Source organism: Parasteatoda tepidariorum, chromosome 1 (genome assembly GCF_043381705.1).
Source record: "Parasteatoda tepidariorum isolate YZ-2023 chromosome 1, CAS_Ptep_4.0, whole genome shotgun sequence".
Lineage (NCBI taxonomy): Eukaryota > Metazoa > Arthropoda > Arachnida > Araneae > Theridiidae > Parasteatoda > Parasteatoda tepidariorum.
In genome coordinates, this window is record NC_092204.1 from 103,873,347 (window position 1) to 103,900,459 (window position 27,113).

Sequence of the window (27,113 nt, forward strand, 5' to 3'; positions counted from 1 at the left end):
GATATACAGCGTGCAAGAAAAGTAACATAGCACCCTAAACAACTTTTGATCCAATGATCGGATCTTCACATACTAGGACTCAATCTAAAGGGTTTAAAAGGGTAAGCTCAAACATACAATTAATTTATGTGGAAGGTATTTTAAGTTGCGAAATCTGACACAAAAACCTCTTTCTCTGGATAAACATACTTTTTTCCGACCGAATTCAATGTCGTACATTTAAAATCCGTGTTATATATAATAGTGTCATACATTTATAATTCAATTTCTCAGGAAGTATTCGACCGATTTCATTCAAACTTTGAATTTTGCAATAAAAATTTGCATCATTTAAAAATGATGAAAGAAGAAAAAATGTGTATATGCGACAATTCAAAATTTTTCGATTATTACCGAGTAAAGTAATAGAAAATATTAAAAATAATTTTTAAAGGATATATTTTTTCGCATGGAAGTATATTTAGGCAAACGAATTTTATAATTATACGCAAAGCCTTTTCGATTCCCTTAAAAAATTCTCCAGACATAGCGAAATACGCAAGAAGTAGAGTTGACATGATGGTGTCCATAATTGAACCGCTTTCCTAATCAAACTATTGGGACCCTATTTCAAAAATTGCGGTTATTCCCTATATTCTGAAGGTAATGAATCCAAATTCATAGAAAAAAAGAGGTATGTTTATTGAAAGAAATTATGTTTTTGTGTCTGATTTCGTATTTAAAAGTATCGTCTGCACTGATTAATTAGTGCATTTTTGAGGTCACCCCTTCCAACCATTAACATTAAAATTACAAACGTCCGGTTGCATAACAAAGTTATAATTATAGGTGCAATTGCTTCACGACTCCTATGAGACCTTCAAATAAAAAAGAATGCCTCATCTGTGTGACTGTTTTAATTAGCAAAAAGATAAGTATGTAAATCGCGAATAAAAAAAGAAATCCTCATTTGTTTAAAAGTTTAACCACATGCTTTCAACATATCTATTTAACCTCAGATCACTCCTAAAGGCGTGCAAAATATGGCTCCACTTTTAAAAACCAAATCCAACACACCCAATTTTTTCATAGCCTGCAGCATAATCAACATTGCAAATCTCATCTCTCGAATTTGGCGGGATTGTATGCTACAGCGAGTCATAAAATCTATTACAAAATGGTCGGGCTTTTCAATGAGGGTTAGTAAACATGGCAAATAAACTTTTTTTTTTACTTCATGTGTGGGAGAGAAACTTTTCTTCTATTTTCTCAAGCCTTGTTTATGTTTGACTATTCAGAACTATGGGTGGCGCCCTCCAACGCACAATCGAGAACTAATGACCATAAAAATGTAGGATGGGCTGATATTAGGGTAGCCCAGGTGATCTTTAGCCTCTATGTTGAGTGTTATTTTAATCTCAGCTCCAATAAAAAGAGCTTTGTTGATGTATACTTTGTTTGTGTTTGTGAAAAGTTGCGTAGAGAATTTTTTATTGCAGTTATAGTAACAAAATTAAGGTTTGTCTTTCAATTGAACTCCGAGTTTTATTTTAAATTTTTCTTTTTTAAAATGTCTTTTTATTTTAAAAAAAATAATAATAATTCATGGTAATTTTTTCCTACATTTGTATCATTATTTATAATGGTATGAACGCAACTGAAAAATTAAATAAAAATCACGTGCACGTAAACAGATACTATAGTGTAAAATAATGATAAGAAAGTAGACAAAATTATATATATTATGCCACTAAAGCACCAAAATAAGTGTAAATAAATTATATGTTAGTCAAAAGTTTCTTCAAATAATATGTCATCGTTTTTATTTTGAAATTAAAATAATAAACCGTGAAAATAGCAGTTTAGAAAATAATAACCGATCTCGTTATGAAACTCGCTCGTTAAATCTGAGTCGAAAAAATTAAAAAAAATAAAATCTATAATGCGCAAAAAAGAACTAAAAAACATTTGAAAACGACTTGACGATAAGTAATGTGAAAATATTTTAATTGTACTTTATGAACTTTTCTCCGATATTATGTTTTGAAGAAGATTGCGCAAAACAAAACAAAACAAACAAACAAAAACGGACACTTTGAATAACTTTTTGATAAAATGATCGGATTTTCACGTTCTAGGACTACAGACAATATTTTAAGTTACGAGTTCAGACACAAAATCGTACTTTCCCTAAATAAGCCCACCTTTTTTTATTTTTAGACGGATTCGGATTTCTGACCCTCCCCCCCCCCAAAAAAAAAAAAAAAAATTTAACCTNAAAAAAAAAAAAAAAAATTGGGGTTAGCCACAATCTAGTAAATATGGTCTCCGTAGTTTGATCTGGAGAGTGCTCCAAAATTTAGATCCCTTAATGTTTATTTTACTTTTTGCGTATTTCGCTATATCTCGAAAAAATTTTAAGCGAATTGAAACATTTTTGCACACAATTATAAAATTTGATTATCCAAAAGTAATTCCATGCAACAAAAAAATTTTAGTAACTATTTATTATTTTTTATTATTTCTATACAAATTTTTAAAAAAATTCGATTTGAGCAAAATCGGTCCATTAGTTCCTGAGAAAATAAATTTCAAAAAGTCAAATATTTAAAATTTGATTTCTCAGGAACTATTCGACCGAGTTTGCACAAATTTTGCCTTTTGTCACGTAAAATTATATTCTTTAAAATGCAAAAAATTTTACACCTTAATATTTAAAAAAATTTCGACAATTACTAAATAAAATAATAATAAATATTTACAAAAAAAATTGTTCGCATGGAATTAATGTTGGTTAAACGAATTTTATAATTGTGTGTAACAAATTTTCAATTCACTTATAAAGTTTTAGAGATATAGCGAAATACGCAAAAAGTAAAAATAACATTAAGGGGTCCTAACTTTGGAGCCCTCACCTGATCAAACTATGCAGACCCTATTTGCAAGATTGCATCTACTCCCCATATCTTGGGGATCAGAAATCCAAATCCGTCGGAAAAAAAGGTATGTTTATTCAGTGAATGTACGTTTTTATGTCTGATTTCGTAACTTGAAATATAGTCTGCATTTATCAATTAGCATATGTGAGATCCCTTGAACCATTAAGATTGAACGTGAAGATCCAATCAATAGATCAAAATTTATTAATTCAATTAATTAATTAATCAATTAGGGTCGCCCTTTTTTTGGCGTATTGTACAACACGCAACCTACATTATTTTTAACGTTTTTGCAATTTTTTGACTATGGCTGGAGTTGGTTGATTTGTTTCGTACCCATTATTGACAGATTCTGCGTTTTGCGAACATTGGCTGGTGAACATACTCGCAAACGCGTGAGCAACAGAAAGAGTAATAAATATAGAATCTATCCAATGGTTTGTTTAGCAACATCTTCCATTGCAGCACCGTGACTTCAACTGGCTGTATGATTCGCTGCAAAACATATATGAGCATTTATATTGACTGCGTGTCAACATGCAATGTTTAGGCATTGAACTTAAAAGGTTGCTTTTAAACTCCCTTAGAAGTGAATAAAACTTTCAGGAGCAGTCAAGATAATTATTTTTTCTGGCAGATTTGATAAAATAATTTCGAGAATTTTATGAAAAATGTCTCGTTAAATCATGTCAAGTTATGCTCGTCGTGACAAAGGTTTGTATATAGGCTTTTTAACATGAAACCATTCATTTATTAAAATTTCTTCGTTTAACCAGGAAACTCGTTAAACCAAGATATGTAATAAATAAATTTCACATAACTCTCAAACTAAAAATACAATTGACTCAAATATGTTCTTTGTAGCTTAAATAAATCAACAAAAAATTTAGAATAATAAAAATTTATAAGGAGTTTTGTCTGAAATATTCATCAATGTTATGATTATAAAAATGTTACCAACGTTCTTTACATAGTGTTTAAAATGTAAGCATAAATTTTTTTCACAATTCTTCATGCAAAGTGCAAAACATCCTTAGACAGGGTTTATTAAGCTACTTGAATACAGTTGTGTATCCACAGAATCTGCGACGTAAGCAAAAAATGTATACACATTTAAACGAACCGAATGATATTAGAAAACAATATTCTTCAGCTAGTAAAGAAAACAGCCATTTAGATTTTTTTTTCCTTGAACAAGAAGCACGACATAATCCACTTAAGACTGTTACGATACTAATTTATCTCACGAGTTTTGTATGCCTACACTGAGAAAAATGGTATGGTGAAAATACCAGAATTAGGTAAATTATACTATGGGAACTAGAAAAGGCTTGATAATTTTTACCGTAGCGCTTTGATAATGTTTTTTGTAAAATTAGCAATAAAGTAGGGTTTTATAATATGTGATAAAATTGGGTAAAATTGAGGCAAAATTTGGTAATTTTATCATTACGCCTTAGAGCATGGCATAAAGAACATTCATTCGGTTAAATTTAATTTTCAGTTTTGTATTTTTTACAAAATATTTGGTAGTAAGGAGTATAATTTTGAAAATTTACCAAAATGGTTGTTTTCCAAATGAATAGTTTAAATGTCGTATATTTTGATATTTACAACCAGAATTATGTTTTATTTACCAGAAATGTAATTAATATACATTACGGTAATTTTTTATTTTCTCTATTTGTTTTGATTTTCACTATTGCAATCGATTTTTTTCCCAATCAATTGATTTCTTCTCCGCATATATTATGTTTTGCGAATTACCTCTTATTTCTTAAACTTGTAATTAATTATCAACGTTATTATTTAGCATGAATATAAATTGCTTATGAAATTAGCTGCTTATTAACTTTATCAATTCCTTAAATTTTCTTGACTTAAATTATTTTACAACAATTAGTGCAAACTTACGTAAATCATTCATGACCTAGTCATAGAAATCTTGGTCCTGTTTCCTTTACTGTAACCGTAACCCGTTGAGAATCGCTTGCAGTGTATGAACTGCCCATAGAGGTGTTTTTTCGTGGGGATAAGTAATTGGTATTCCGAAGGGGCGAAATCTGGACTATATAAAGAATGATCAAGAATTTCCCCCTTGAAATTTTGCATGTGTTTCTACCAAATGACATATTTTTCCTCTTCTTTAGAGTATTCTTCAGTGGAAGACTTTTCTTTGATTTTTCTCCAGGCACCGAATGGCTCGGTGCAGGTACATAAAAGGATGGTGAACGGTACAAAACAACACAATTCTATAATTTTGACACCAGTGACACATAAAAAATAAATGAACAATGCAAAAAGTTCTGAATTATTGAGACAAATTCACCTTATATTTTAGATAATATGGTACAATATTTTTACTCATAATGGACATTCACTTGTGGAAAGGGAAAACCGATTTACATTTTATTTCAGTAAAAGTGATTAAAATATGCAAAATCATTTGAAGGAGGAACACAATTGAACAACAAAACAACAAATCTTCTAGGAAAACGTATTGTAGTTTGCATTTTATACTGATTAATGTCATTTTTAGTCTTTAGTTTCAGAAAAAAAATATAAACAAATTTTCTGCTACTTTGATTTCATAACTTTTATATTCACTATTTTTTTTCTTATTTAACCTTTCTGGGAAATAAATAGGAAAGTATAAAGCTAAAATAAAACTTAATATAATCATTCCTAAGACTCTACAGAAAGTTATAAATTAATTATTTTTTATTCAGTTTTATTCAACATCAATGTTTTGATTAAACACATATTTATTTTTCTTAAATAAATAAAAGAATGGAACTATGATCATAGCAACCAGCGTTGCCACTGAAGTCAATACAAATGTATGAAAATAAACAAATCCCAGCCAATAAAGATATGCGTTGCAGTACTTTGCACTACTTTTATCCGTCTCTTCCGGGTGCATTACTTCATACACTAGCACTAATCCTACAATTTATGATACACATATTAATATCATATAAATATAAGTATTATTATACATAAATATGCATTAACATTTTTTTGAAGTGGAATAAGTTAAATAAAATTTTTTTAAATATTTAATTTTTTTAAATATTTAAGTTGATCAAGAATTCAATTCAAAACTTAAATATCTTTTTGGTATCAATTTAATTTTTATTATATCATGCTAATATAGTGTAATATTATATGCTAATTAAACTTTTGTTCCAAGGAATTTTTTTTTTTTAAATTTTTCAGTTGATCTTAGAACGACAAAGGGATACTTATTACCCAACAATAAATTTTCTGAAAAATGATAGAATTCAGTTTTTAAAAAAAAACTAAGCAACTATAGTAGCTATAACTTGGCAGAACTATTCTCTGTTAAGTTTAAGTTAAATATTGCATGTATTGCCAAATAAACAGAATTTAGTTTTATTTTCAAGCTTTTTTATATTTATTTATTTATTTTTGTACTCGTATTTTATTCCTATTTTCATTTATTTAATTACGTATTTATTTAGTTTTGTATCAAAATGCAGAAGAATTCAGTCTTTTAAGAAGTGCTATAAAAAAGTGCTTAAAGATAGGACGTTGCAATGTTTGTCTTTAAAAAGCCGCATGTTTCTGTAAATAAATTACTTGGTAGTATACTAAATGCAAACTTATAATATGTATTTACATATTTATGTTTTTACCTTATTATCATAAAAGCAAGCGGTGACTTCGATTATCTTTTCAATTTTTAATCGGTTTACTTGAAAATTGTACAGCATATACACTTTTAAACAAATTTCTAAGTTTTTTAGTTTCTAACTTTATATGTTATAGTATTTGTTACTTTAGTTAGTGAGACTTTTTAAAAAGATAATTTTCTTCCACAAAATGGAGACTTTGAAAGAGCTTCACAAAATAAAATACAGTTTTTTTTCACTTCAAAAAGACTTTGAGTTGTTCAATTTTTTGAAATTTTTCTTAAAATCTTGTATCTACTTTTCAAAAACATTTCTTTGCTGTAATGGATTATGCTGATAATTATCATTTCAGAAATGTATTAAATGCCTAAAGTGGTAAATTTAAGCGCATCTTTGAAGTTTTAGTACTCATTCCGTTGCAGTGTTTCATGTACAGCTGTAAGATTTTTAGTACATTTGTTATTAATTTTTAAACTAAAATTTAAAGTCGTCAGCATTTTAAACGTTTGCATGATGCTTCATTGCTCCGAAACCTACCAAATTTTCAATATGGTTTGAATAAAAATGAATTTTTCATCGTTTAAAGAGAGAAATAAAACTAGATTCAAGTCTTTTGGATTCGAGATGTTTCTGTAATGTAATTTTATATTATTTAATAACCGTTGTTGAATAGCCGACCCAATTGTTTTGGGTTTGCGACTATTAATGTTCAACTCCGTAGCCATGTCATTTTGAACCCAATTCAAAAGACAAGGGAGCTCCTGCATCAAGTATTGGGAGAAATTTTGCCTTCGTGGAGGAATTTTTGATGGAACAAACCCGCATTAGCGTTACATGGAGAGGAAAACCACAAAAACCTCTCATGGTTAGCCTAACGGCAAGGGGACTCTGACCCATGATCCGTCTACTACTGAGGATATTTTACGTCGACACTGTGGTCGATGCAAACCGGATGCGGAATTCACATTGACCAGCCATCTCTGGGATTCAAAGCCGGTTCACCTCATTGGAAGGCGAACGCTCTATCCCATGAGCCTTCGCGGCTCTCTGTAACTGTGACATATTATATTTTGAACGTTTCTTCTGTTGGAAGATTCGTCTCTCTTTCTCAAAACTCTTCTTACACAAAATGCTTCAACAGCCTAACATCGGTCATATTTGGTTCCTAATAAATATTTAGATAATAATTTAGATCGAAGCGATTCTTGCTTCCCTTACATCTATAAATTCAAAACAATAACTTCAATGATACAATTTAAACATTTGCATTTAGAAAACCTCATTTTATCAATGGGTACCGTTTTCATCAAGTGTAAAAAATTTTGCATAGTTTCCACCATTTATTGGTGTTGAGGTAAACTAAATTATTTTACAATGCATTTTGTCATAATGTTTATTTACTTTTTCACTGATAGAATTTTATTTATGACCCATTGGCAAAACGGTTCTTGGTTTGGATTTCATGGCGACCACACTTTTCAACCACCATAATCAAGAGTAATAGTAAACAGTGCGCATGCGTTGCTATGGTGACAGCTGCTGTTTGATAATTTTTTTTAGAAATTTTTTTGTTTTCACTTTTAATTTTGTTATGCATTAAGTTGGTGACTTTATTTTTGAGAAATGTGACCAGAGAGGTCCCATAAATACTTCTTCATTTTCTATAATACTTCTTCTAATTTTCCTAATTTTGTAGTGAATCGTATTTTTTTTAAATTTTTTATGTATTGTTTTGTTGTTTATTTGTTTGCTTATCTACAAAGGAAACATATTTTCATGCGCATTGGACTCAATTTATAGTTTCATTGGAGAAAAAAAACATTTCGTCTAAAAAAACAAGCACATTTTTAGTAATATATAATAAATCTTTCAAACAATTGTTATTTTCTAAATTTTACATAATTTTTTGCTTCACAACTTCAATTTTGCATTTAAAATGTATTTTGTTTACACCAAAAATAGGGGAACTATGCACCAAAATTTTTTACAGTGTGTGCTTCACTTGTTTTTGTGCATTTATGGCGGATCATAGCGCTAAAGTTTACTGTCTTAAATTTTTATACTACGAGGCTTCGCCCCCTGCTCGCTGGCGCTCGCCAACCCCCGGAACTGCTTTCAAAGTTCATTTCGGATCCGATGCTCGCTTTGCTCGCGCATTGGATACGTTCTTAACGTCTAGTTTTTGTATACTTTTTTGAACACTGAAGTTCCGAAAACTTTTCACTGTAGAAAATTCTAAACCTGTGCATTTCAATATTAATTTGAAATTGCAAACAGTTCACATATTTTTCTTAATCACACTATTCTAAATTTCAGTTGTTGAGAAAAGTAACTGTTGTAAGTTTTGTTTTAAAGTCTTTCCCACCAGAGGGCTAAAACCATGTGTTGTAAAACAATATGAAATAGTACTGAAAGCCGGATGTAAAACATCGGTTTCGATGAAGATAATTTTGTGAGAATTTTTTTGATAATTCGGCGAGAATCTCACTACGTGCTCTTGCGCGCCGAAGCCTATCAATTAAAACGTATTAGCTTTTTAAATAATATAGATTAGCCACATGATGCTCACTACGTGCTCTTGCGCGCCGAAGCCCATCAATTAAAAATGAAAACTGTTGCCAACGCGAGAAAAGAAATATCATCGGTTTTATTGATGCATACGTACGTATTAGCGTTTTATTTAATAAAGATTATTCTTTGATGTTTAATTTTTTTTTCTGTATATGATTGCAAAAATAGGTTTTCTGAATAATGCTTATGTTGAAATTGAAACCTGAATTTAACGTTTCAATACAGATTATGGATACTGCGCTTACCATATGCATGGACGACCAGCATTAGAGAACGAATCGCCCGAGTAGCATCTCTCCAGCATAAACATTTCCTGTTATTGTTCTTAAATATAATTCCAAGACTTATGATACTGGCTATAGAATCCATGATTCCAGAACATACCAACATGACTGGAATTAGTGTGCAGGCTTTGCATCCATCTAAGAAGATGAAACCTGAAATATTACTAAAATGTTTAGAAATGTTTTAATGATCTGACATACAACAAATTGCATAGAAATAAACTTAGTTCATAAAAAAATTAATTAACACAAAGTAAGTGTTCCTAACCCAGAAATCCTAGTGTCAAATTGGATGTCTCAATGTTACATCAATGTTTTGGGAGAGATAGGGTGCATCATAAGGATAGAGAATTCCATACACGCACTGGCCAATGAATTAGAAATCTGTGAGAATTTTCATTAAATGCTATAATAGAAGATAGGTATGCAAAGTCTGATTTTAACGTGGATGATACCACATCAGAATGCTGAATTAAGAAAGGTGTGTTAGTGCATTTCATGAAAAACGCAGAGTTGAAGGGAAAAACATCCGATCCGATCCGATTTGAAAAGAGGGCTTATATTGGGCTCCCGTTTAGCAGGAACCATAATTGTGAAGACAGCTGAACTCGCTAGATTTTCAAAAACAGCCACACTGTAAGAAATTCTGGATCAAACCACAGTAAAATCCATTTTTACCAAAACATGTTGCAAAACAAAATATCTGACATACCGTAATTTTTACGGTAGTAATTACCGCAAAATCACTAAATCTCTCTAATTAAATAAGTATTAAAGTAAAAATTACGGCATTATATTTTAAGGTAAAAATATCTTTTGTGGATGACAAATTCAAATTACCGGTAATTTATATCGTAATTTCATCCAGAATTATTGCAATTTATATAACTGGCTTTAAAAAATTTGAAACAGAAGTCACAAACATTGTTTGGAAGACAATAACTCTCATTCGAAAATAATTAACCAAGACCGTGATCGGCTTCGTCTCCGATAAATTGTTCTGAAGAAAAGGAACTCGGATATGCTTCAGTTGACAGAAACTTTCAACAAAGATTTTTACCTACTGATTACGGCACGAACTTAACGCAGAGAAATTACAAAGGATGGTAATACGTTGTCGGATGCCAATGAGGAAAACGAACATTAACAGTGGTGTCAGAAAGACGACACTATATAGTCATCTGAGGACCAGAAGTATAACTTCTATTAAATATTCATGAGTATAAAACATGCACGATGTATAATGAATGGTGTATTCTTACCTGCCGCTAGAATTCCTATAGCAAAGAAGGATGAAATGGCCTCTATTAATGCATTTTGCTCCGCTTTTAACAGAAAGATACAAAAAAAAAAATTTTAATATAGTGATTGAAAATTTTAATGAGCACTTGGTATTTCATTGCCATAAAAAAGATACATTGCTTGACAATTACTAAAGAACAGATATATTTTGTGGAATATTTAATAACAGATAACATTTACTAACAGATTGAAGAAATGAAACTAAGTACATATTTAGAGGCGACAATGTGGATTTATTATAATGCAAAATGGTACAAATATTGTCATATTGAAAAATACGAAAATTAAATATAAAAAATATGCTCCTTAGACGATTTCAACACGAAAAATGGGTGTTCTTTCCAGAATAAAACAAGTATGAGTATCTCATTAAGAGTTATGATTACCTCTAACACTAATGCATGATTTTCCTATTTTATTTATGTTATCTACTAAGCTATCATGGTGTCCTTGGGGATTTATATCGTCCCATTTCTCTCTCAAGGCGGTTTTTAACTCTTACACTGTTCGAGAAGGGCGCGTTCTTTGTGAAACACAACCTGTCGAGGGCATCCCAGACAGGCTCTGTAGGATTCAGGTCCGGAGAAAACGCAGGCCTTTGTATACGGACAAAACCTTCATCTTTTAGTGTGTCTGATACCTCAGAAATCCTGTGTGGCCGCGTATTGTGGTTTATAAACAGAAAATTCTGAACCTAGCACACACCTAAAAGAAGAAAATGCTCCAGAATAAAATCGCTGGAATGTCACCGGGATGTAGCGCTACCTCGCTCAAAGATGCGAAACCGTGTTCTGCCATTGTGCATGACGCCTGCCCACGCCAGCACGCCTGAGTCACAGATAAACGGGTTTCGTCGTAGAACATCACTTTGGACCACTGTTGGTGACCACAACCAATACGTTTCTTACACACCAGCGTAATCTTTCTCGATGATGGCGTTGTTGTAGCGAGATGCATCGAGCTTATATTTTGCACTTAATTATCGCAAAACCACCTTGAATTTGACAGAAATAAGTTCAACAACCTACTACGGCACTATATAGGTTAAACATCCAACTGCATGAGTTTTCAAATGAATGAAGAGCTATACAGATAACAGGCCCTGCTTTTCCCGCCGTTTGCGGTTAATTTTACGGTGATTGGTGGGCTGACGGAAACGCTACTTTGCATAAATCAGTTGTTCCTTAGCAATTGTCAAGCAGGGTATAAAGAAGATGTAAAAGTTGTATTATTATAATTTAAAAGATAATTACCACTTTTCAATTAGTTTTGAAAGAATTTTTAATTTTTTAACCATTAAACACAGATGAATTTCAATTTCATGAAGTTAGTGGAATAGTTGCCAAAAGCCACCATTTTAACAGTACATTTTGATAAAAAAAAATCATAGAAAATTAAACTTAAAAGTAATAAGTTGCTATTTTTTGAGAGCTATTCAACCATTTTGAGAGCTACTCAACTTTTCGAATAAAAAACTTACAATTAGAAGATAGTTTCGTTGGAAAAAAACTGTTGTTCGTTAGCGTAGCTTTTCCAAAATAAAATTATAAAAATGTTTGCATACATAATATACATAGTTTGCACAATTCGACTAAAATATCTCTTAAGGCCTGGTTTCTTAGGACAGGACGCCGTCAGCTGGAAATCAGCGCTAACCTCTGATTGGTCCGTTTGTGAGTTTGATAGTATACGTCATCGAACGCTCATCTTGAACTACAATTGCCGTCCAACTCAACTGCAGTTGGATTACAACGTGACGTTAACCACAGAAGCAATGGCGGACAACATCCAACAGCACATTGAAATCAGCCAAGATTTTGATTTTGACATTAAACATAGCTTCTTCATTAAACATAGCACTCTTCATTTAGCTCAGCTATAATGTGTTTTTTCTTGGACAAAGTCATTATTTGTTCTCTAAAACACTGGTCGACAATAACAAAATCAATACAAATTCAAAATAAATATTTGTTTACGTTATTAACGCATGCGCAATGAGAGATAATGTCTGCGTTGGACCGACTGCTCACGCTGAGCTAACAAAAAAGTATTTTTTTGGCGTCAGATCTACGTCAACTTTCCGCTGACGCCCAGATAAGGCGCTAGTTCTAAGAAACCAGGCCTTGAGCTAACAAACCAGTATTTTGTTGGCGTCGGCGGGACGTTGACGTCCCGCTGACGCTCAGATAAGGCGCTTGTCCTAAGAAACCAGACCTTTTAGAGTTATTCATCCACTCTTCAAATAAGAAATTTAAAATAAAATATGATTGTAGGGAAAAAAAATTTTTTTATGTTGCACAGTTTTTCTGAAAATGAATTATAAAAATATTTGCATATGAAATATAATTTATAAAAATTCTCTAAAATATCTGTTAGAACTTTCATCCACTGAACTTTCCAAGTACGAAACTTACAGGAAAAAAAAAATTCTGTTTTCAAAAACTATTAAACTGCAGGATGGCTTTTGTGAAATGAAATTACAAAAATGTTTGCACATTAAATAAAAGGTCAACAAGTTTTGTTATAAATACCTTCTTTATAAACTGCCCCCACAGCATAGCAAGTAAATTCAAAACATCTCATTTTTCTTCTGCTGATTTCTAGCCTTTTACATAAAGTAAGATTATTTTCTGCAAAATTAAAACAAAATACTTGGTAATTCTGTTTGTTCTACTAAATATTGCAAGAGAATAAATAATAAAATTAGTTACTATATTTGTTTCAGGACTATCTTAAACAGTTTATTTTTAAATGTGCTTTTCTTGAATATAATTTACAATTTTTAGAAGTTGTATGTATTTCAGCTTACATTGAAATTCAAGCTTATTTTTTTTAAAAAAAAGGATTTTTGTTCTAAAAAAAATGGTGTTTTATTGAAGGTATTGATTAAAATACTTTGCCCATCAATCTAATGTTTTTACTTTTATCATACTACCTCCGTTTTAATCTACTTTATAACTACTATATGTTATTTTTTTAAACCTTTTCTTCGGTTTTTATATTATCTATAAATTTATGTTTGAACAATACTGTATCTACAAACACTAAAAATTATTTTTTTAGGGAATTGATTAGGATTAGGACTTAGTTTATCTAAATGTAATTTCTAAATAGTAGTAGTAAGTATATGAATCAAATCATAACGTATTTAAACAGAATAAAATGTTTAGAAATCAAACTTATATAGTTTTAGAACTTGATAATTTTACAGTTTAACAGTTATACTGTATAGTTTTAGAAGTTCATTTGAAAAAGATTACTAGCTTACATTCGAGGCTAGACTAAACTACACAAGTATCCAATGAGCAAATAAAGCAGCGAGCGAGAAGCACGAATCAATGCTAAAGGAACTTCGATAACAATGAAGTTAGCAAGCGCAGGTCCTTGGTTTTTTCTGGTCTGGCAGGTCCCTGGCTTGAAAAAAAAAACATTTTCTTCTCAAAACTGCAAACATTTTTCCAAGCAAAATTTATTTTAATTATAGTTTTCTAAATAATATAAATAATTGTATGCATGACCTATTCCAAGTTGTCACTCCATTTTTGTGTTCCAAACTTTTGACTTTGGATTGCGTTTTAAAGCAAATATTCGGAGACTTGAATCCAACTAAGGTGTTCCGTAATGATTTCCCTCAATATATATATTTTTAGAAATCTTTTCATAACTGATGTCAAAAATGCATATACATTTGATGTTTCTATTAGTTTTCAACTTGAAGATGTTTCTAGTACTTTTCCCCTCCTCTCAGTTTTGTAAGGCAAACAGGTTTGAAAACCATACCAAACAGGTTTTTTACATTTTTAATAACGCCTTTCTTAAGATGTTCTTCGTAAGGGTTTAAAAAATCACTTTTTTTCACTTCAACCCACTGACCGTTCTGCACGTAAAAAGTGGCATTTTAACCTGCAGTCTTCTCTGCATAGCAAAACCGGTTTTTCCATGTTAATAGATAGCTGAATAGTGTATTGGGGAGAAACATTCTCCCAAATTTACCCATTTGCTTAACCACCAGTGGGTTAATATGCGACACCTGTTAGACATATTCTTTTACTTAATTCTTTAAAGTATTTAAAAATATATAAAAACCACAAGGTCGGTTTTTGTACATAAAAGCTGACTCGGAGAAAAAGAAGGTAGACTTTTGATTCATCTTCACTGTGTAATAACTCTCGGGGAGAACAGATTTTTACGTTGATCATTTGTAAAACGTTATCAATCCTCAAAATGCAACAAATCCTCAAAATGTTTCACAAAACTCTTACAAAAGAGTCTGTCTTGTTAAGATATAAAACTGAAGTAAAAGAGCATTTCATGTTAGAATGTTTGCTTAAATTTAGCATGCACAAAGTACTTCATATATAGAACAATAATATTTCTTACCCGTTTGTTGGTTGTTGATTACAGATGAAGAATGTTTTGACTCATGTCTTCCATGAGAAGTAGAAGGTGTTGTAAGTGTTTCATAATAAAAGCAGTCCATATACTCTACATCAGACGTCATCAATACATTCTGTGGAAGTCCTGAACGGAAGATCATACACTTACACTGGCAGGCAAAAAAATTGCAGTAATAAATTGCGTCATAATATAGAATTTTCAGAAATAAGTTGTGTGGGAATTAAAATTTTCAGTTAGAAGTTAGTTCGAATGAAAATGTTCAGTGATAAAACGCATCAGAATGTAAATTTTCGCAATAACAAGATGCGTCAAAATATAAATTTTCAACGACAAGATATGTTAAAATAGAAAAATTCGGTGATAAGTTGAATCGAATAGAAAATGACAGTCATAAGATGCGTCGGAATGACGCGCATTGCTTAAAATTTTAGAAAACATCTATTTTCTGCATATAACACAACCTATCAATGAAATTTTTATCGCCATATCAGAGAATAGTCCGTAGCGTAATAAAAAGTTAAATTTGTTTTAAATTACTCACCTTGAATAGCGCGTGTGTGAGAGGCGTCAGATCTTGCAAGTGTAGTGTTAGGCACTGATACATTTTCATATTGCAAGCAATTCGTATCTTCCTCTTTTGAAGCTTTCTTATAAGTGATAGGGCCGTTTTGGCATTGACCCTTGGGCGTATTTGGTTTGGGGCAGTTAGGCACTCCGATCGGAGATTCCCTTTTTGAGAATTCACCCATGGCTATATATGTCTCCGATACCGTGTCATCTCCTTGTATTAGAAATACTTGAGAAGTGTGCTTCGGAAACGTTGATAATTCAGTCATTTCAGTGTAACCAGCTTCTTCATCCATATTCTATAGATTCTGTAAATTATATTCCTATAGATTATACAGATAAGTAGATTGCATATACATTATATAGATTATATTCCCATAGATTATATTCCCATAGATTATATTCTTATAGATTATGTTCCTATGGAATTATATTCCTATAGATTATATTCCTCAATATCTCATAGATTATGTAGATTACATTCCTATAGATTATATAGATATATTGATTGCATATAAATTATATATATTTATTCCTATAGATTATATTCCTACTGATTATATTCCTATAGATTATATTCATCGATATCCTATATAGATTGTCTTATAAATAGTCTGCTACAAGACATTTTTGAAGAAATAAATTCCAAGTTCTTACAGATCGGTCACATTTCAGCTATTTCAAAAAAAAAAAAATTTTTTTTTAGCATCTTTGTCCCTTTTTGTTAAGTAATGGGTTCAAGAAGTGACAATATTGATGTTAATTATAACTAGTTTTGAAACTTGCTAGTTTTGGGTTGTTTGGAAAGTAATTTATTTTCTTCCCAAAGCCGGGCTGAATTTTATTTTCTCAAAAGCAACGACACACTTAAGCTGTACATTCATTTGATATTTTGACAGCTGATATAGCAAGAATTTCGATTGATTCTACACAGTAATTTTTATTTTAGTGCCCTTTTAAATATTGAAAGAGAAAAGCATTTTCGACATATTTTACTTTTTTTCTTTCCTGTCGAAAAGGTAAAAGCGTTGTCCAAGCAAGCAAAAAATAATTCGATGCGTATGGAGAAGATATATTGACAGAACGCCAGTTTTGCAAAATTTCGATCCGGCAATTTTGTTGTTGAAAATGAAAGGACAGTTTAAGCTGATGTAGACGCAATAAAAGTATTAATTGATGCAAGTTGGCAAATAACAGCTCATGAGGTAGCCGAAACATTAAATTTATCCAATTCGAGCGTTCATGATCATTTGAAACTTCTAGATTTAATCTCAAAGCTATGAATTTCCAATTGTTCTTACGGGAAGAAATTTGTAACGTGGCGTTGACGACTGTGATTTGTTTTTCAAGCAGCTGGAATATAATTTATTTATTCTAGCTGTTTTAATATAGTGCTCTATATTTTTATATAGTGCATCATCACTGAGGGTGAGAAACAGTCTACCCTATTTCCGGTCTCTACAAAATCTTTAACATGGTTAAATCTTAACTTCAAATGAGAAGCTCAAAAATCACCTGGATCTATGAGCGTGGATCTATAATGGATCTGGATCTATAAGTTCTATGAGCGTGGAATCATACTACTACATGCTACAAGATGGCAAAAGGTATTGGAACAGAATGAACATTATATAAATCAATAAAATACTTATTCACTATTAAAAAAAAATTATAAAAAAAACGAAATAACTTTATAACCCATTATTATGCTCTAAATATTCACTTCTAATGCAAAATATTTATTTTATTTAAAAAAAAATAACGCTAAAATGACTTTTTTCATTGAATTTTAGGACATCATATTATTTTAAAACAATATTTTCAATGTTCGTTTACGTGTTTCGACTATTTGCTATTTCACGAGTAAAATAATAAGATGTTGTCACAAAAAACATTTCATAAAAACGTAAGAAAATACATGCTTTAAAATGTTTAAAAAAGTATTTTAAGGATAGATAAGTAAGTTTAAAATACTCGTTTAAACTGTTGCTGTTAAAATAATGTACTATTTTTATTTTTAAACATCTGGGGGCTAGTTTAAGATTTCGAGAAAAGAAAAACTTGTTATATTGGCTCAAATAACAGCATAAATGACCAAAATTGACCCTTTTCTATAAAAAAGAATTATGATAATTTTTTGAGATATTTACAGAAAATGTTTGCTAAAATCAATGGGAATTCTTTGTCACAAGACAGAAGTGTAGATTTACTCAAAAATGTCAACTGAGCCCGGAGAAAAAGAAAATTATGTAAAACTACCTTACTGTATGGTAATGACATTTCTGATTTAAAAAACAACAACAGCATAATATTAGTTAATACAACTAAAATACACGGTATTTAAACTTTTTACCAAAAATTCTGGTTTTCAAAATAGTCGCTCTTATTACCATGTATTTATTAAAAATACAAAACTGAAAACTAAATTTAACGGAATGTATGGTTATGTCATGCTCTAAGATATCATTCAAAAATGATCAAATTTGACAACATTTTTCCAATTTATTCCAATTTTCATTACCAAAGCGCTTTGAAAAACAAATCGTACATTTACAGGGATTTTTGGTGTTCCCATAGAATCAGGAACTTTGCCGTATTTCTCTCTCTAATAAATTTCAAGTAAATTTTACCATATTCTCGTAGTTTTGGTCGAATTTTCTTCTCAGAATAATTTCAATTTAAAGTTAACTGTCAAACTTTCAAATTTTGAACAACATTTTGAAAATTGCCGAATAATTTAGGAATTTTAAATTGAGTCTACTTTTTACATATTCTACACTGTTAGGTAGTTTAAAACCCTTTCATAANGATCGAACTGATGGGTCATCCGCCGTACAGCCCTGATTTGGCACCCAATGATTTCTTCTTATTCCCACACATCAAAAATGAATTTCGTGGACAAGGATTTTCGACCCCCTAAGAAGCGGTTGATGCATTCAAAACGCATGTTGAGGAGTTACCTCAATCGGACTGGAAAAAGTGCTTTGAAAATTGGTTCAAACGCATGCAAAAGTGTATTGATCATCATGGAGAATATTTTGAAAAACAATGAAACCAATTTCGATCCTACATATTTGTTTTTTCATTATTAGGCCAGAAATATAAATAGCAACCCTCGTATGGTTATGCCATGCTCTAAGATATCATTAAAAAATGATCAAATTTGACAACATTTTTCCAATTTTACGAAACCATATTTTATCATTAATTTTATCGAAATCATTACCAAAGCGCTTTGAAAAACAAATCGTACAGTTACAGGGATTTTTGGTGTTCCCATAGAATCAGGAACTTTGCCGTATTTCTCTCTCTAATAAATTTCAAGTAAATTTTACCATATTCTCGTAGTTTTGGTCGAATTTTCTTCTCAGAATAATTTCAATTTAAAGTTAACTGTCAAACTTTCAAATTTTGAACAACATTTTGAAAATTGCCGAATAATTTAGGAATTTTAAATTGAGTCTACTTTTTACATATTCTACACTGTTAGGTAGTTTAAAACCCTTTCATAAGTACACCTTGTAGCACCCTATGGTGATCAAGGAATCTTTTGTAACTATTCACAAGCTGTAATAAGCTCAAAGAAATTCGTAATTTTTTTAAGAAATTAATTATAAAACATGAATAATTAACAATTTTTTTATCAATGTTTAACTTTTATTTGAAAGTTTTTTGGTTTGGAATCAAAGTTTTATTTTTAATAATTATGTTATTAAGCAAATATTTTATTAATAATTATTGAAAGTGATCTTTCAAGAATCTTTTCTTTTTTCTTGTGAAAGTGAAGTGAAGTGATATCTTTCGATCAAATAATTAGATTTTCACATATTAGATCTCAATGGTTTAAAAGGGTGAGTGTAAATATTCTAATTAATTTATGCAGACGATATTTCTAGTTACGAGATCAGATACGTTCTTACTCTGGAAAATTTACCTTCCTTCCAATTCATTTGGATGTGCCGTCTTATTTAAAATTCGCCTTATATGTAATAGTATCGCACGTTTAAAATTCGATTTCTCAGGAGCTATTCGACCGATTTCATTCAACCTTTGAATTTTTCTTATAAAATTACTTTCTTTAAGGTGATAGAGCAATGCGTAAATCTTACACTTCAATATTTGTTCGACTATTATAAAGCAAAATAATAAAAAATACTAAATAATTACTATAAAGATAATTTTTGCAAGAAATTATTTTTAGTTGAACTAATTTTATAACTGTAAGCAAAAATGTTTCCATTCCCTTAAAAAAAAAACTTCCCCAGACATGGCTAATTACGCGAAAAGTAAAATTAACATTATGACGTCTAAGCTTTGAACCGCTCTGCTGACCAAACTGTTAAGACCCTATTTCAAAGACTATGGCTATCCTTATATTTACAGAATAGGTAATCCAAACCCGTCTAAAAAAAGTACACTTAATCAGAAATGGATATTTGGAAGATATGGTCTCAACAGCGTTAAAAATTTCGGAACTCTTAATGTTAATTTCAATTCTTTGGCACGCCGACCTAAGGCTGAGTAGTTAGCGCGCCTGACTGCGGAGCCGTTGGTTGCTGGTTCGAATCCCGCTCAGGGCATGGATGTTTCTTTCTCTCTGTGTTCTATGTCCTTTCTCCTTTGTGTGTGATTGCGTGAATGTGACCCGCCCGACAAACGGGTTTGTGGTTGTGTGACGTGGGCGACGCTGCTCCACCGCCGTGGCTTCGCTACAGGTGCCCACTGTTTAACGAGAAGGGAATAGCAGTTCTGGCACTTTCTGAGGCCAATGGACAATAGTTCCAAGTGCAAGCCACTAAAAAAAAATATTTGCTCATATGCAAATTGGCTAAATTTTATATTTTTGGTTCCCTACATATCAAATTTGCATTCCAAATCAAATCGAATATGTTTCTCACAAATTTTTTTTTTACATATTATGATACTTTTTTTCTAATTTTATGTATTTTTTGAAGATTTGTTTTATTGGATTTCTTGCATAAGAGATAGTTAGGTATCTGCCGAATAATTTTGACTATTTAATCAGCATTTTAATTTACTATAATAGGCATGAACTGGTGCGTGTAAATTATAAGTAACTGGCATATGGATGTAACAATAGATGTAAAATATTCGTCAACAATGTTTAACGATAGTTATTATCAATACAAGCAAGAAACGGTTTTTATCTTTCTTAAGCTGCTGAATTGCGACTTTTGGTACTTTTAAAAATTATAGTGCCATTGTTAAGATTTTATGTACGGTAATATCGAATTTCTCTTAATTTTTTTTCTTGTTATTTTTGACATTTACTCAATCGTGAGCTTATAAAATAAAGATCTAAAAAAATAAAGATCTAATAAAAATAAAATTTTCCACTATGGGGGGGGAAGTAGTTATTACTTAAATAAAAAATTGAAAAAAAATTTCCTAAGGAAGCAATTAATTGCAATGCCTTTCGAGCAAATTGAAATTTTGTGTAAAAAAAGTCGTGTTAAATTCTCAAACAAAAATGGTTCTTCCAGAGCGTCAAAGTTCTACTTTTCTGTCGCATTTCTATGAGCAGCAATGCGGCCCGGTCCTTATGGCATTTTACAAGTTAAATAGTAAATAATTCTCGAATTAAATATTGAATGTTAATTTTTTTATTCCCTCGATATCTGTATATGTTTTACTGCATAATTTGTTATTCTCAAGCTTCCAAGTCTTACAGTTTTTGCATCACTGAACAAATTGTAACAACAGAACAAAGCTAAACACTTAAAAATAACGATGGCATCGTCTCTTACAATTTTTTCAATTTAGAGAGAAAGAGAGAAATAGATAACTTACTTCCACAAATATCAATCAAGATAATGTCCATTTCTTTATCCAAAACATATTTTTAACTACTCCTGGTTTAAAATAAAACCTCACAATCTTCACGAAACCCTTTTTCACTTCTCAACGCGACCAGTTACCGATTGAAAATGAATGAAAAGAGAAAAAATAATAATAAATGCAAAAGAAAGAAAAACAGACGGCTAAATTATGCGGAATCGAAACTTAAAGCCTAATATTTCAAAAAGCTCTTCTGAAAATATTTTAGATCCTGATTTTAGTTATTCATTTATTTTTCTTTCTGACCTTCCACTCTTTTTTCTTTTTTTCTAAATAGTAATTTTTTGTGAGCATGTTCAAATAATAATACAGTCTCCCTCAAGCAAATAAACAATTATATGCTAAATTCATAAGAAAAAAAATCGAAACAATTTTCTTACCAGACAAAAAAAAAATCAATGTGCAGTTATCTGAGGGGGAAAGTATAAATAAAATAAATTAAACAAATGCCCTTGAATAAAATTTAGCTTAATAATGGATATTCATGCATAACAATGGATGTTCATGATTTTCCGAGACCTATGTCATACATTTTTAACTAGAACAGATTTCCTTAAAAAGAAAGTGTTAGTAATTTAGATTAAATATCTTTTTAAATTTTACTAACTTGGCTACTATGGAGATCACCCCTTGCCCTACTGATTACGCTGTTTTTTTTTTTCGAGATTGCTTTGCAATTCGAGTTTGCTTAACCCGCTCATTGTCACCCGTCTAGCTTTGTGTGTATGCTGGTAAAAAATCGTACCAGCATACCAGATTTTTAAAATGAAATTTTAAAAATAGGCAGCACATGTATACTGTGAAATCTTTAATTTATATACGTTTTACTTAAATTATGTAGTGAGCAAAAATATAAACAGATTGCCGTGAATAACTTTTGATCTAATGATCGGATAAGAATACGATTTTTTAAATTTGATTTCTCAGGAACCAATTTGACCGAATTTGCTCAAATTTGTATTTTGCCATGTAAAACTACAATGATGTAAGAAATTGTATACCTTACAATTCAAAATTTGCTTGATTATTTTTATATAAAGCAACAAAAAAAGTTATGAATATTTTGCAAAAAGTTCTTTTGCACTTGGAATTTTCTTTGGATGAAGAAATTTTATAATTGTGTGCAGAAAGTTTTCAATTTACATAAAAATTTCTCGAGATATGGCGGTATGCGCAAAAAGTAAAATTAAGGAGTCCAAACTTTGGATCGCTCTCCTGACCAAAGTATGGGACACATATTTCGTATTGGGTGTCAGAAATCCAAATCCGTCGGAAAAAAAAGGTATAATTATTCAGTGAAAGTGCATTTTTGTAGCTGATTCCGTAATTTAAAATTTCTTTGATGTCATAAATTAACATGTTTAAGGTCAAACAGGTCAAACTAGAAAAGAACGATCTAATCATTAGATCAAAAGTTGTTCAGGGTGGCCTGCTTTTTTTTTTTTTTTTTTTTTTTTTTTTTTTTTTTTTGCCCGCTGTTTATTACGATTTGATTATGTACTACACTTCATTGCCTATGGGAAATTAAATTTGAAACTAGTAATTCATATATTTTCGGTATAAACAAATTCATAGAACAATTAGTTTCTGTATAAACAAATTTATGGAACAATATGTAAACTGTTCGCTTTCTTTCGCCCGACTCAAAACTCAGATTGTTTCAAATTTTCGTTGCCAACGCGGATGAATAAATTTTATCGGTTTTGTGATTTTTTAGATATACATCAGCTCTTTATGCAACATAAATATATTAAGGGAAGAGCTAGACATAAAAATTGAAATTTGAGAATGAAAATTTGACTTACTGACTTTTCTTGACTTATTGAAAATTTGACTTATTGCGTAATCAAGGTTATATGTGCATAGTATAGTGCATGTACATTTCACAACTGAAGTATTCACTGAAGTAACTAAAAAATTATTTTTTATATTGCAGTTCAAGAAAAAAAAATTTGTTGAATTAGATACTTTTATTTTAGTTACGCTCTTTGATATATTATAGATGCAATGTGAGTAAAATAAAATTGTCAGAATCCTCAAATCAGTAATATTTCTCAATAATTACATTAATCATAAAAATGACAGTTTTATGCTTTCTAGAAATAGAGTCAATCGGAATTAATATGAACTACTTAAAATAATGGTGCCAATGTGAAAAATCGACAAAATTTATAATAAAATGATAAGAATTTAAAATTGCATATTTAGAAGGAAATGTTTATATTATTTATATTTATTCCAAGCCTATTCAAACATTAAAAAAACTAATAACATTTTTAAGAATGTAGACATAAATTCAATATTTTTTTTCATCAAAGATCATCTATTTTATCATATAATTATGCGACAGTAACATTTAGGTCAATGTTTTATAATATTGGAGATTATTTTATGGTATTAAGATTCGGTAAATGTTTCATGCTCAGTGAAGACAAGAAAATTAAACTTTTAGTTGAATTGATTAGTCCAATAATTTTTTTTTTTAGTACATTGAAAAATTCTTTCAATTATTTCATGTAACATCTGTCGTAAATCTTATTTATAACCAAAAAAAAATTTTTTTTTTAATTTGAATTATTTCTAAGCATAATTTAGTAACATCTAATTAAAAAAATTCATTCATTATATTTTTTTTTATTTTTTCATAACAAACTCAAAAATGTTTCATGCACAATACCGCTAAGAAAATTGCATTTGTATTGATCTTCCTAAAAAAAAATTTCTTGGTACGCTAGATAATTTATGTGAGTAATACTTTACGCACTGAATTCATATAAATGAAACCATTTTCATCAAAATATTTATAATTTTTTTTCAGCATGAAAGCATTTTTAAAAGCCATAAATAGTTATTTTTATCTACTGCTTTCAAACACCAATGTTCATTAATTCCAGGAACATTTCTTGAAATGATTCATTTTTTCAATTCATGTTAACTGTTATGCATATCATATTTTTTATTTTATAATCCGTGTTGAACAGCCGATCCAATTCTGAGTTTACGACTATTAAAGGTTCAACTCCGTGATCCTTGTTATATTAAACCCAACCTAGAAGACAAGGAAACTCATAGATCAAATATTAGTACAGACTATCCTTTGTGGAGGACTTTTTGAGGGAACTAACCCGTATTTTCGTAACGTGGACAGAAAAACCACGAAAACCTCCCACGATTAGCCCAAAGGCAAGAAGACTTAAACTCATGATTCGTCTACCACTGAGGGTATTTCACGTCAGCACTGTGGTCGGTGCATGCCGGATGCGGAATCCACCAACCTTTGCTGGGATTCGAACCTCTTTGTGAGGCTCTATCCCCTGAAACACCACGGCTCTACCATCCATATTGCTTTCAGCATAACTTATTTTTAATTTCAAGGAGTAATATAACCAAAATTAACTAAGCATCAATAACGTTAATAGTAGTAGTTGTAACGATTTCTTACCTTTCTCTTAAACGAATTAACACGATTTCTCCATTATTTTACTTTTTAGTACACAGATTATCTGTTTTTTAAAGTTCAATTAGTACATTTTATCAAAATTAATTAAATCTCATTAGAGTCATTAAAACTATGACGATTTTTCACCGTTTCTCTGGAGAAAAAAAAATGGTCTTATCTTCATAAATTTTTTTTTCCTGGAACCCACCTTTTATTTCAATTAAAAACTATTGCCAAATGTAACTAAGCATCATTGGCGTCTGTAATTGTATGACGATCTTTTATTTCGCCTTTACAGGTACGAAATCTCCTGCACGAATTAGTGCTTTGCCTTCCAATGAGATGAACTGGATTCTAATCCCAGCGTTGGCTGGTCGACAAGAATCCGCATCAGGTTTGCACCGACCACAGTGCTGATGTAAAATATCCTCAGTTGTAGACGGATCATGGGTTCGAGTCCCTTTGCTATCAGACTTACCGCGGGAGGTTGTCATGGTTTTCCTCTCCATGTAATGCAAATGCGGGTTAGTTCCATTAAAAAGTCCTCCACGAGGGCGAATTTCCCCTAATACTTGATCCAGGAGTTCCCTTGTCTTCCGGATAGGGTTCAAAATTACGAGGCTACGGAGTTGAACATTCGTAGTCGTAAACACAAAAATTGGGTCAGCTGTTCGACGACGGTTATAAAATTATAAATTAAAAAAGATTAATATAAAAATATTCCTCCCTTAATTTTACTTTTCAATGCATAATTTATTTTTTACTTCAATTACTGTTGATTTTAAATTATTCAGTTTTATAGATTCACGTTTTAAAAGAATAAAAATGAACGAAGTAATTACGTGGTTTTAGATAGCTTTAGAAATATTGATTTGATGAATCATGTTAATGCTGATCAATGATTTTATCCGAATAAAATTACAACAAAAATAATTATATCTCAAAAAAAGTGCAAAAAAAACTGTTTTTATGAGAGCTATAAGCAAATATCGCTGATGTCATCTTTAAAATGTTTTAAAGAAAGAAAATCGCCTGCAGCAGTCTCATTTTTATCAGCGATGAGTTCTAAACCAATAAAAAAAAATTACATCTTCCAAATTTTCATACGGCTCTACGCACTAAATAATTTCGACTGAATTTTAGGAGCCGAATTTTCCCATGCAGCCACTATCTGAATTTGAGGATAGTGGAACAAGCGGTTATTGAGCTATAAGAGAAATACAGAGATAAACTCTTCATTTCATTAGGATCGATAGATGCATTAAGAGGAGAGTTAGGCATAAAAATCAAAAGTTGAGAATATAATTGAATGAGAATGACTGAATGAATCAAACTTATTAGGTGCGAATGTAAAAGTTTTTAAATTCGAAAATTATTAGGTGTAATGAAGGTAATAGGTGCGTCGCTATAATTCACAATTAAAGTATTCTCAGAAACTGAAAAATTATTTGTTATATTACAATTCAAGAAAATATTTTTTCTCCAATTAGATACTTTCATTTATTTACTCTCTTTGAGGCAATGCAAGTAAAATAAAAATTCTAAGAACCCTTAAATCTCTAATATTCTACAAAAATAAAACAATCACAAAAATTTTATGCTTTCTAGAAATTGAGTCGAGAACTACTTAAAATAATGGGCTTAATGTGCAAAGCTGTTAAAAATTTATAGTGAAATAATAAGGCTCTAAAATTTATTTGAAGGAAATGTTTTATAGTATATATATTTTTTTCTAATGGCGGGCACTTGATGGTTGTCCCATTGGCCACAGAAATGCCAGAACTGCTACTCTCTTCTCGTTACCCAGTGAGCACCTGTAGCGAAGCCACAGCGGTGGAGCAGCGTCGCCCACGTCACACAACCCGTTTATAAAGCGGGTCACATTCACAACACAGAGAGAGAAAGAAAAATCCATGCCCTGAGCAGGATTCGAACCCGTGGCCAATGACCCTGTAGTCAGGCACGCTAACCACTCGGCCACCTGGTCGGCATATATATGTTGTTGTTGTTGTTGTTGTTAATTTACGTCGCACTAGAGCTGTACAATGGGCTATTGGCGACGGTCTGGGAAACATCCCGGAGGATGATCCGAAGACATGCCATCACAATTTTGATCCTC

At 30.9% G+C, this 27,113-nt stretch overlaps 1 protein-coding gene across 2 annotated transcripts; it reads right to left on the reverse strand.

The window, feature by feature from the left end:
* Positions 1 to 5,222: 5,222 nt before the first annotated feature.
* LOC107449717 (uncharacterized) lies at positions 5,223 to 21,663 on the reverse strand. 2 transcript variants are annotated; one of them, XM_071187342.1, is made up of 7 exons: positions 21,508 to 21,663; positions 15,671 to 16,004; positions 15,112 to 15,252; positions 13,263 to 13,361; positions 10,692 to 10,754; positions 9,391 to 9,582; positions 5,223 to 5,864 (listed from the first exon to the last, which is right to left on the reverse strand). In XM_071187342.1, the coding sequence occupies exons 2-7, from the start codon at positions 15,990 to 15,992 to the stop codon at positions 5,650 to 5,652; spliced, it is 1,032 nt and encodes a 343-aa protein (XP_071043443.1). In that variant the 5' UTR covers positions 15,993 to 16,004; positions 21,508 to 21,663; the 3' UTR covers positions 5,223 to 5,649. The 2 variants fall into 2 exon arrangements, with proteins under 2 accessions (XP_071043443.1, XP_042898287.2); XM_043042353.2 differs by lacking the exon at positions 15,112 to 15,252 and having other exon boundaries at positions 5,558 to 5,864.
* Positions 21,664 to 27,113: the final 5,450 nt, after the last annotated feature.